General features: G+C 34.5%; 2 protein-coding genes across 2 annotated transcripts; one reads left to right on the top strand and one right to left on the bottom strand.

Moving 5' to 3' along the window:
• The first annotated feature begins 569 nt into the window (after positions 1-569).
• On the top strand, positions 570-2,299 carry LOC21389857 (thylakoid lumenal 16.5 kDa protein, chloroplastic). Its single transcript, XM_024165098.1, has 4 exons — positions 570-1,027; positions 1,582-1,721; positions 1,813-1,885; positions 2,011-2,299. Exons 1-4 carry the CDS (start codon positions 646-648, stop codon positions 2,118-2,120), a joined length of 705 nt encoding a protein of 234 aa, XP_024020866.1. The 5' UTR covers positions 570-645; the 3' UTR covers positions 2,121-2,299.
• Positions 2,300-2,911: 612 nt separating this feature from the next.
• Positions 2,912-6,172, bottom strand: LOC21389856 (methyl-CpG-binding domain-containing protein 11). Its single transcript, XM_024165097.1, has 3 exons — positions 5,899-6,172; positions 5,672-5,767; positions 2,912-3,931 (listed from the first exon to the last, which is right to left on the bottom strand). The coding sequence occupies exons 2-3, from the start codon at positions 5,753-5,755 to the stop codon at positions 3,140-3,142; spliced, it is 876 nt and encodes a 291-aa protein (XP_024020865.1). The 5' UTR covers positions 5,756-5,767; positions 5,899-6,172; the 3' UTR covers positions 2,912-3,139.
• Positions 6,173-11,359: the final 5,187 nt, after the last annotated feature.

Here is an 11,359-nt window from a genome sequence, read left to right as displayed (position 1 = left end):
AATGTAGATTTGTTAAGTTGAAGCCAAATGGGAGGGGGAAAAATAGAAGACTAATGAATTTTCAGCATATTTTTTTTTTTCAGATATTTAATATAAGAGAGAAAGAGAAAAATATGTCATGACTTGAGATAATTAAAATTAATAGGTGAATAATTTACATAAGTTAATAAATAGGCTAAATTATTATTTTCGTCTTTAACTTGTCTGGTTATGAACTATAATTTGATAAGTTTATCTATAACTTATCTGGTTATGAACCATAACTTAACAAATTATAACCTATTAATTTCTATAACTAAAAATTAACCTATATACTTTTTTTAAACTTTTCATATTGACCTATTTTCTACTATTTTTGTTAATATAATTGCAGAAAAATGAGGTAGCCAAGGTGATATGGGCTTTCGTAGTCTACAGGAATGGCAACAATCAATTGCAAAATTCCTATTTTTCCTATATAACTTAAATTGCCCTTTAGTAAGCCGAAAAGAAAAAGAAAAATGACTGGTGTAGGTAGCACAATCCAGCAACCTTATCTTCTACGCTTCTAAATTGTCCCCACCTCTGATTTTTCCCACCAAATATACAAGAAAAAAAAAGGTTAAAAAAGAAAAAAAACAAGAAAAAGGAAGAGTTCTTTTTGAAATGGCAACAGCCATTCTTTCAACTGCAATCACCTTCATTCCTTCAAGACTTTCCTCATCATCTTCATCGTCATCATTTTCTTCATCTCTATTGACAACACCAATATTAGTTTATCCCAACAAAGAGAATGGAAAGAGATTGTTGACTCTTTGCAAGGCAGCCAATGAACCATCACAACCCTCTTGGATTCTGACAAAGAGAAGTCTTTCTATCAGCTTACTGACCAGCTTTGTTTTCGGTTTGGCCGGTAATGGCGTCTCAAGTTCTAATGCGGCCATTCTAGAGGCTGATGATGATGAGGAGCTTTTGGAGAGGGTGAAAAGGGATAGGAAGAAGAGGATTGAGAGACAAGGAGTTATCAGCTCTTCCAACAAGGAAACAGGTTTTATTTTTTATTTTTTATTTTTTTCTCTATTCACAACTTCACTTCAAATGCAGAAATTGAATTGACCATTTATTGATTTATTTCAAATTCCAATTGTTACGTTTAAGATTTTCTTTATGTTTAATTGATCTAGCTCTAAGAATCCCAGTTGTTTCATTTATAAGTTCTCATTCTATTTTCATCAGTGGGAAGATACAAGCTCCACTGGTGAAGTCTGTTGATTTGATTTAACTTGAGTGTGTGATGGGAAATCTGGTCTGGAAGATTTGACAATGTATTTCTCATGGCTTACTTTTTTCTGGCTGATGAAACTCAAGAAATATGGAGTTGGATAATGAGTTAAATTAGGAGTGTGCAAACCATAAACCTTGGTCATAAAACTCTAATTAGCTTGGCTTCCTTGCCTTCATAAAAGCAAAAAAGTATTGTTTTGTGATCAGATCAGTTTCATTGAAACCGCGGATTTGAGTTCATGGCTCAACATTTCACACAATTCCGCTTAAATAGTGTAATTTGTGCTAGATGTGTGATGTATAAATCACTTTGCACAGGATATCTACAGGATCTGGTGTACAAGTTGAGCAAAGTAGGCCAAGCAATTGACAACAACGATCTCTCCACCGCAAGTTCGGTTCTCGGTGGCAGCACTGATTCAGATTGGGTTAAGAACGTCAACGTAGCTTTCACTAAGGTCATTGTGGCACATCGCATTAGCAAAATTCTTCTCCTCTTGACTATGTTTGGTATAGCTTTCTGAATGCTCATGTGGATCTATTCAACAGCTAAGCTCTAGTCCTGAAGCGAAGAGTCAGGTGGACACTTTCAATTCGTCGCTTGCCTCATTGATCTCGTCGGGTGAGTTACTTCAATTACAAGTTGTCGTACACTCAACATTCAGCATAATCTTCTTGAGAAGCTAAACTGGTAGTACATTATCTCTTTATAGTGAATGTACGGATTATTCTTCTTCATTTTTGCAGTTACTAAGAATGATGTTGAATCCTCCAAAACCGCATTTGTGGCATCTGCCAGTGCATTTGAGAAATGGACGAATTTAACCGGGCTTGTTGCGCAGCTTAAGGGACTTTGAACACTCGAGGACAAAGACTGCCAATTTTTCATTCCATTCTTTCTTATAAGAGCATAACTATAAAGTTTCAGTAATTCTCTGGATATAACAGGCTTTCTTTATAGTCTTGACAAGCCATAATAGTCTGAGGTCCAAAGTCTCATTAGGCTTTTATAACAACATTTTTTCCCCACCAATAATGCAAATTTTGATGTTATTATTCTTTCCTGGTGAATTGAATAAATTCAATTTTTTTTTTAATGCTCAACAACCGGTGAGAAATATCCAATCATGAGAAACTGTTGAGTTACAACTCTATAGATTATGAGAGCAAAAATGACTCAGATCCGCACATCACACTTAAACTGGTGGATTCAAAACCAAAGAGCAATAGCAAAGCAGCATTTGGCAATGTTTGTACTTGGTGTTTTATTCTGGCTTTGGAACATTATATTTACGAGAATTCTTTGGTAGTGTAAGGAGAAAAAATAATAATAATAACACGCAGAAATCTAAATCGTCTAGTTTTCATTAAATTTTGTTAAACTAATGATATTTTCAATCTCGTGTGATTCTATTGTGATCGGATAATTTAAAACTATATATTGTATTATTTTATGTTTATACTCTACTACACAACTGTCCTTATATTTCAGTCTTAATATCTAACTATACCCTAATATAAAGAGGAAGAATCAATACAATCAACTCCGGTAAACTTGAATTGAATCCTTATTATTACCAACTTAATACAGGACAGCCACATAATAGTACATCACCATTATTTTACACCATAATGTTACAAAGCTAACTGCAAGAAAGTTGTATCACCAGCACAACGGATGGTCACAAATATAAGTCTAACTATGATTGTACAGATGGATGGATGTCTCAATGAACAATCAGATAACTAACATTAAGACAGAGTACAGACATTTTTTGCCCCACAAAGTAAAATGGGTCAGAATGAGCAGAGAGACGTGGCCATCCGGCTAATCTACATTATTCTCACGGCTTAGCCTTATCGTCCTCGTTCATCGCTATTTGCTGCCATTTTGAGCTGCTTCTCCGACCTTAGTATGTTCCTCATTCCCTCCTGCTGCTTCTTTCCCTTTCGGTTGTCCTTTGGATCCGGTCCCATTTCTGTCAATTTTCTCCTTTTCTTCTACTTCATACTTCTTCTCATCAGCACTCGCTATATCTGTTTTGCCCTGCTCCCGGGGAACAACACCTTTCTCCCCCCCAACCTCTGGTTTCTCATTTGAAGTTTCCTTTTCGTTTTGGGTTATTCCAGAACCTACAACATCCTTCTCGGGGGATGCATCTTTCAAATTACCCTCTCCTGCTTCGGTAGTTTTCTTCTCAGCATCATTAGGCAACTGAGATTCTTTTCCAACCCCGGTTTCTCCAGCAGCAGTAGCTTCTGTTTTATTCTCATCTTGATTTTCTTTCACATCATCCTTTTTGGTCTCATCATGAGCACCATCCTTTTCAGTTTTTTGATCATCTTGCGTGTCGTCAACTTTTGTTTCCTGAGTTCCTTCAGGGGCAGGATCTTTATCTTTGTTATCCTGCTTTGAAGCTGATGTTTTTCTGCTCCGTTTCTTTGGGGGCTCACTTTCACGAGGGTGAGCTGCCTTGGTCTTCTCACTAATTCTTGCAGATCTCCTTGGGGTCTCACCGGTTCCCCAATCAAAATCCGATGCAGCAGGACCACCAGGATGTGCTTTCAGATACTGCTCCAACTGCTTCCTGTTGCTGATTTCTTCCCCTGTTGGAGCTGTGAATATAATCTCATTTTTCTTCGGCGTCCCACCTTGCTTTGGCAAAAACTGCAAATAAACAAAGACCATACATCAAGATATTCTCACTTAACCAGAAAAATTAACCATGAATGAGAGAAATGAGCATTACAGAAACTCATGGACAGTCATATAGCATGTCAAGTTCATAGATAGTATCAAGTTTTATATTTTGAGGACAAGGTATTATATAGAATGTCAAAGTCTGAGTCATAGCAATACGTTGAGTTTGAAACAGTTAAAGACTTAAAAGCATGCATTTTCCCTAATTCAATTATTTTATTATGACTGTTTAACAGTTCGATTTCCCTCCAATTCACGTCAGAGTCATAAGTAATTTTGTGCTTTAAATTAACAGAGAAACAAATCTAGCAATATAGAGGTCACAAATCTCTTGCAGACTACAAGAAATCTAAAGAAACATAGATCATTCCCGAATATATCCTTACGTTTATCTATTAGGAACATTTAGGATTTATTTAAGTTCATTGGATAATTATGTTATGATTTTCATATTATTTGGTTTTATTAAGCTATAAGTAGAGGTAGTGACTGTATTTCCCTCCTCTCTAATTCTTCTTCTTCCCAATATTTCTATTTCTCTTATTGTCTCTGTTTCTCTTTTCCTTCTTCTTCTTCTTCTCTCTCTCTCTCTCTAATCTATATAGGAAAATATCACTAGGACTAAGCTTATTACACATTTACTTATCATGAACGGAAAGAGAATAAGATAGGTGTTTCCTTTTTCTCCTGATTTAGACATTCACCGGCAACTTTAGGAGTTTAAGGGGCAACCCAATTGCAGATATGCCATGATCAGGCACAATTGGGCACGGGCAACCCAATTGCTCCACTCCCCCCTGCGCGACTTTATGCTATGAAATCACTCATATACCCCTTCACGATGTTTTTATCTAAATAATCATAAACTGATGGACAGATTATTACTCGAGCTATTTTGAGATGCATTTAGATTGTTTTCATTTCTTCATAAGTAATCATGGATCCTCTTTTTTATTTAGCCCAAAAAAAAAGCCATCCTCTTTCTTATTTTTCTCTTTTTCTATCCTTTCGGGAACTTTCCCCACACTCATTTCGTTCCTTATTCAATTAGTAAACGCAACATAAAATAATTGCGCAACATCAGAACACTTGAAAAACAAACAAAAAATTCAGTTCCAAACCAAATCTCTTATTCAGAAATTTGTGCAGCATCAAAGCAATAAACCAAACGAGCTAAGCAGATTTCTATAACGACAATTTCTTGAATCCCAAGTCAAAGAAAATTAAAAAATAATAAGAAAAATATAAAATATAAAACGACTAGAAATATAATTTTGAAGAGAACCACTGCGAAAGTGTGAACCGTTCAGCTGAACCCCAACAACCCCAGGATAGCTGAGAAAAATTAGAGCACAATAAGCAAAACAATGGCAAAAAAGACAAATTTTTTACATAATTTCCAGAACATACGAACAGCCAAAGGCCTAATTACCGATTAAACACAATTTAGGAAATACCCACTACCCTAGCTCAATATCCATACCAGAAATCAAATCCTGCCAATATAATCTCACAAATTGCAAAAAGGAAACAAACCCATATCAAATTCCCGCTCAAAAACCAGAATTGGAGGCAAAACAGGCATAAAGGTCCAACAATTGAGATACCCCAGCACTAAATTGTAATAAAAAAAGCAAAAAAAAGAGTAGAGAGAGAGAGAGAGAGAGATAGAGAGAGAGAGAGAGAGAGAGAGAGAGGAAAACAAACCTTCTTTTTCCAACCAGGAGGAGCAGGGAGTTCCAAGGAGACAACTTCCTCATTTGCACTCTCCTTCTCCACTGAGCTCGCCATTCCCAATTCCACCTGCACAAACCAAACCAAAATTACTCCATAATAATACCTCTTTTTTTTTCAAATATAAAAGCCTTTTTATACAACAATAATATGACGAAAAAGAAAAAAGAAAAGAAAAGAGAAAAAAAGTAGTTGTTAACCTGTTTTTCTCTCTCCAGGAGCCTTTGGTTATGAATGAGAGAGAAAGCAAAAGACCCAGCGACTCACGTTGTTGAATAAGAGAATATGTGATGTGCTTCTTTCTATTTCTATTCTTCTCTTTCTTTCTAGCAGAAGAGCTTTGCGAGCGAGCTTCTATTTCAATTGTGTGCCCAGAAACGTGACGGTGGGCTGAGAGTGCGACACGTTTCAACCTCAATACGCGTTAACGGCTCTGATGCTGTTTGACTGTCTGTATAATTGGATTAGTTTTTTTTTTTTTTCCCCTTTTTTTCCTTTTTGTTTTTTGTTTTTTTTTGGTTGGAGGTGGTGCAAGTTTGAAGTTTCATGTGTTTCCTGTAACCTTGGCTTTCACAACGACTCGCATACAAATCACCCCAGCGATTTATCCCAAATAAATAAATAAAACAACTAAAAAATACAATAGGGAGCTCACTCATTTTTTGTCCTATTATTTTCAAATTTTAAAATTATATTTCTCATCTTGTTACTTGTTTAACGAAATAAATAAATTACAAACTGTTAGGTCAAATTTCATACCAAATCTTGCCATACACATTGTGAAAAAAGGGTAAAACTTTACACAACGAAATTTTAAAATTTTATTTGTCAAAACAAAGATGTAGGATATTGTTCATAATGTTATATATCATAAATACACAAAATCTAAATTACAACTCTAGGAGATGGGCAACTGTACTTCTAACAGAACTGCAACGATCAAGAACAGCGAGCAGAAGAGCTCAGCTATTTGTGAGCTTTTTTCCTCCTTCACACTCCGTTTGGTAAGAGTGAAAGAAAAGAGAATGAAAGAAAAGAGAATGAAAGAAAACACATAAAAGAAAGAAAACACATAAAAGAAAGAAGATATGAAGGAAAGAAAAGAAGTTTAATTTCCTTTATGTTTGTTTGGTATGATGGGAGGAAAGAAAATATTTAGTACGTTAAATGACTATTTTACCAATGATTTAATATTAATTTAGCTTTAAAATGTGGGTAAAAAAGTTATTTTAAGCTGAGTGGATGGATTAAAGTTTTCCACTCAATGTTGGAAAGATAAAAATTGGTGGATCCGACAACAAATTTTATCCACCCTCATCTCTTCTTTCCCATCAAACAATTCACTTTATCATTTTTCACACAGTAATCCCTCCACCCACTTATTTCCTTCTTCTTTTTCATCATACCAAACATAGCATTAACCTTTAAAGTTTAGCTGCGAGCTGCGGAATTGAGCTAGAAAATTGACCATTATCAAGTCATTTATTACTCCTTAGCTGACTTGAGCAAGATCTAATTTGAGCTTCGAGTTTTGACATTATCGACATGGAATACTAAACTAAATAAATAATGAGATTTAACAAACTTTTATACGGGTTAAGAGGTCATATTCCCGCACCAATTAAGTTTCTTAAAATTAGATATGTGTTACATTCGTATTAAGTCAGTTTTGCCACACCAACATTGTGATCAGTTGACCGGTCAGTAGAGACACTCAATTGAAACTTACGTACTGATAGACCGGTCCAGTCAACTGATATTGCGCTGATTTCCATATTTATTTCATTTATTCAATACCAAAAGCTTGTACAAAGCCTCAATTTTAATTCAAATAATCTAATATATAAGTTTTCGGGGTCTAGTAGATTTGAAGGGTTTGACATGTTAGACCTTTGTAGTTGATGGAAATGGTGGGGCTGGACTAGGGCCAAATTAGACCAAAGAATACATGTTCTAAGACCCTCTTTGTTGCTAAAAATGACGAAAATAACCTTGCAAAATTGTTAGAAAACTCGAGAAACATACGAAGAACTTCACGAACAAAGAATGGTGGGAGGAGAGATCCAGTTGTTGATTGAGGAATGCTTTGAAGGTAGTTTCTGTCATGACCAAGAAATTTATCGAAGGAATTATTGTATAAGATAAAATTTTATGGAATTCTTTGTATTAGAAATATGAATACTTTTATGATAAGTATTTATTGATATTAATATTGAATAGCATAGTATAGGCTAAAAGTTAGAAATTTCTGAACTATGATGCAATTACCGAATTTCAGACTGTAATCAATAAAAAGGCATGAAACGCTGTGTTATTCCCACAAGAGGACAAACACATGAATATTAAGTTTAAGAAATGAAAAAGGAATGGAAAAACATAAAATCTAGGGTTTTAGAAACAATGAGAATGAAGAACATACGGAAAAGGGGTTCGGAAGGCCGAACCGAGAAAATTAGGGTTTTCGACCGATTAGGGTTGACTGAGTCCAAATTTGTTGACTAAGAGTCGACCAATAGGTCACTCTTGAAAAGTTAGTCAATGTTGAGTAAAGTTGACAAGTTGACCAACTGTCTGAAAAACGCTGGTAAAATGCGCACCTGATAAGAATTAAACTGAACCGAAATAAGATAGTTATTAAAAATTAATGGTTGAGATTTAAGGTGATTAATGGATGGAGGGCTGAGATTAGGACACATGGAAAGAGAGGATATGGCTGGCCAAGACTTAGGGGAGAAGCCAAATAGATATTTTGATATTTTTGCAAAAAAGACCATAGAAAGTGTCAAAATTGCACCTAGGTCCCTCATCTCTTTTATGGTCGGTTTTATAAGGAAAAAATACAAGAAAAATGCTCATTTCCATTCAAGAAAACAGAGAATACTCAGCCAAAGAAAGAGAGGAAAAAAATTCCTAAAGTGAGAAAAACGAGTTCAAATCGAAATTGGCGGAAAACTACCGTTGATTAGCGTCACCGGAGCTTGCTCTTCATTCTTCTAGGGTAAATTTCAATTTTCTCCTCATTTTTCACCATATCTACACGTGCATGAATAGTAGAAACCATGGAAAAAAATTTGCTAAGGATGATTATTTGCTTATGGTTATTAATGGTATCGAAAAACCTAATGTCTAAAGGATAAATTTTTAGTTATTGGGTTTTGTGTTTAGAGTTTTTATTTATGGAAAATTCTTGTCAGAATAATGATGAAACCCTGTAGCTTATGATTTTTATGATGATAAAAAGAATGAGAAAGGTTGTGATATGTGTTTGAAAGGTTGAAACAACAGATAAAATGAGTTATGGTTAGCTCGGGAAACACAAAAATTATGTGGAACTCTGCTGGAATTTAGTTTAAGAATTTGAACAAAATTTGGTTGTAATGAAGAATAGGAGGAATGAGATGTATAAAATAGATTTTAATATACTTTGCCAAAAATATTTTCAACTTCTTAATATTGAACAATTTGTAGATAAAATTATGTTAAAACTTAACATTTTCAACTTCTTAATATTGAACAATTTGTTGATAAAATTATTTTAAAACTTTAAAATCCATTCCTAGGCGTAGTTATACATTCGACTTACCATTTGCATACCAATATCGTTATCATGCCATTAACCTGATAGCATTTTAGGTATATCATCATACTTTGTGACTTGAGGTTGCTCAGCATAGCCTCATTCTCTCGTATACCTTACTCTTATTACATAACTTACATACTCTTATATCCATAAATACTATTTACTTTATACACATAGTAGCATATTCAAAATACATGGTGCATCCATTACTTGCCCACATCCCACTGCTACATCCTTTTCTGCACACCGAGCATACAGGTTTCATGGAGCCGGTGCCTTACCCAAGCTTCCTACAACAAGAACAAACGGAATGAGCTTTCGCTCAACAAGTAACAGCAGACTACAACAAGTGCAATCAATAATGCATACCCACATATGCATTCATGTCTTACACCCTAGAAAAATTTCTAAACATTTAAAGCATTTATCGTATTATGCTTTCTTTTCTTTCATTCATCGTGTCAAGCTATCTTTTCTTTCATTTCAACATGTCATGCTTTCTTTTCATTCATTTCATCATGTCATGCTTTCTTTTCGTTCATTAGTGTTATGCTTTCTTTTTTTTCATTTCATACTTCTTTACAACTTTTGTTGTTGTGTCATTCGCTTCTCACAATTTTTACTTCTTATGGGACCCGTATCTGTTGTACCGTTGTGCACATACCCAATGAGGAGTGGGGGAGCTGCCCAAAACTAACTCACCCATGCTTTTATTCATAATAACCCTTGCGAAGGTTGGTACAAACAGTTTTATTAACTTTATATCATTCATCATCTTTACTTCATTCATGGTCTTACTGTCATCTTTTTATCGTGACAATGATTTTAATCTTAATTTTTAACTTTTACTTCTTATGGGCCCCGTACATGTTGTATCGTTGCACACATACCCAATGAGGAGTGAGGGAGCTACCCAAAACCAACTCACCCATGGTTTTATTCATAATAACCTCCCTTGCGAAGGCCGGTACAAATAATTTTATTAACTTTTATCATTTGTCATCTTTACTTTATACATCGTCTTACTGTCATCTTTTCTTGTCGTGACAAAAATTTTAATCTTATCATTTTACTGTCATTTTCTTTCCTATTATGACAGTAATTTTTGTCTTATCATCTTATTGTCATCTTTTCTTATTATAACAGTAATTTTAGTCATATTTTTGCATCTTTTAGCATTTTTATCAATTTTCTATGAAATTGGGCTTTATTCAAATGTTTCGCTTTCGTTAATTTTGACTTTTTCGTAGACTAAAATTTTACTACTACTCTAAGTCCATAAGCACATTCAATGCAACAAATAAGAATCATAAAACATCTTTTAGATAATATCATACATTGAACCTACAATATGCACAATTTTGTGCAACACAGAGAAATACACTTGTTCGTGACATAGAGAAAAGAAAACTGTTGCATTTACAGAAGTTCTTGCATGAAAATAGAAAATTTTCTTGTATTTTTCTCTTCTAAAACCGTTCATAAAATGCATGAGGGACCTAAGTGCAATTTTGACATTTTGTTTTGCAAAAAAACTCAAAATATCTATTTGGCATCTCCCCTAAGTCTTGGCTGGCCATATCCTCCCTTTATAGGTGTCCTAATCACAGCCCTCCATCCATTTAATCACCTTAAATCTGAACCATTCATTTTTAAGTATCTTATTTTAGTTTAGTTCTTTTTCCTATCCAGTGCGCGTATTATCTTCGTTTTTCAGATAGTTGGTCAACTTGGTCAACTTTACTCAACATTGGCTAACTTTTCAAGAGTGTCCTATTGGTTGACTCTCAGTGAACAAAATTTGACTCGGTCAACCCTAATCAGTCAAAAATCCTAATTTTCTCGGTTCAGCCTTCCGAACCCCTTTTTCGTTCGTTCTTCGTTCTGATTGTTTCTAAAACCCTAGAATTGATGTTTTTAAATTCTTTTTCATTTCTTAAACTTAATATTCATGTGTTTGTTCTCTTGCAGGAATAACACATCGTTTCGTGCCTCTTTCTTGATTACAGTTTGAAATTCGGTAACTGTATCATAGTTCAGAAATTTCTGATTTTTAGCTTATACTTTGCTATTCAATATTA

The sequence above is a fragment of the Morus notabilis genome, unplaced genomic scaffold, assembly GCF_000414095.1.
Source record: "Morus notabilis unplaced genomic scaffold, ASM41409v2 Scaffold979, whole genome shotgun sequence".
Taxonomy (NCBI): Eukaryota; Viridiplantae; Streptophyta; class Magnoliopsida; order Rosales; family Moraceae; genus Morus; species Morus notabilis.
This window is presented reverse-complemented; position numbering and strand designations above follow the sequence as displayed.

Bases quoted from the DNA above. Each gene is read 5' to 3' on its own strand.
- LOC21389856 (XM_024165097.1), bottom strand. From the start codon at position 5,755: ATGGCGAGCTCAGTGGAGAAGGAGAGTGCAAATGAGGAAGTTGTCTCC. The intron at 3,932-5,671 runs GTTTGTTTTCCT...GTTTATTTGCAG, and splicing joins CTCCTGGTTGGAAAAAGAAG to TTTTTGCCAAAGCAAGGTGG.
- LOC21389857 (XM_024165098.1), top strand. From the start codon at position 646: ATGGCAACAGCCATTCTTTCAACTGCAATCACCTTCATTCCTTCAAGA. The intron at 1,028-1,581 runs GTTTTATTTTTT...CACTTTGCACAG, and splicing joins CTCTTCCAACAAGGAAACAG to GATATCTACAGGATCTGGTG. The intron at 1,722-1,812 runs GTCATTGTGGCA...TCTATTCAACAG, and splicing joins TCAACGTAGCTTTCACTAAG to CTAAGCTCTAGTCCTGAAGC.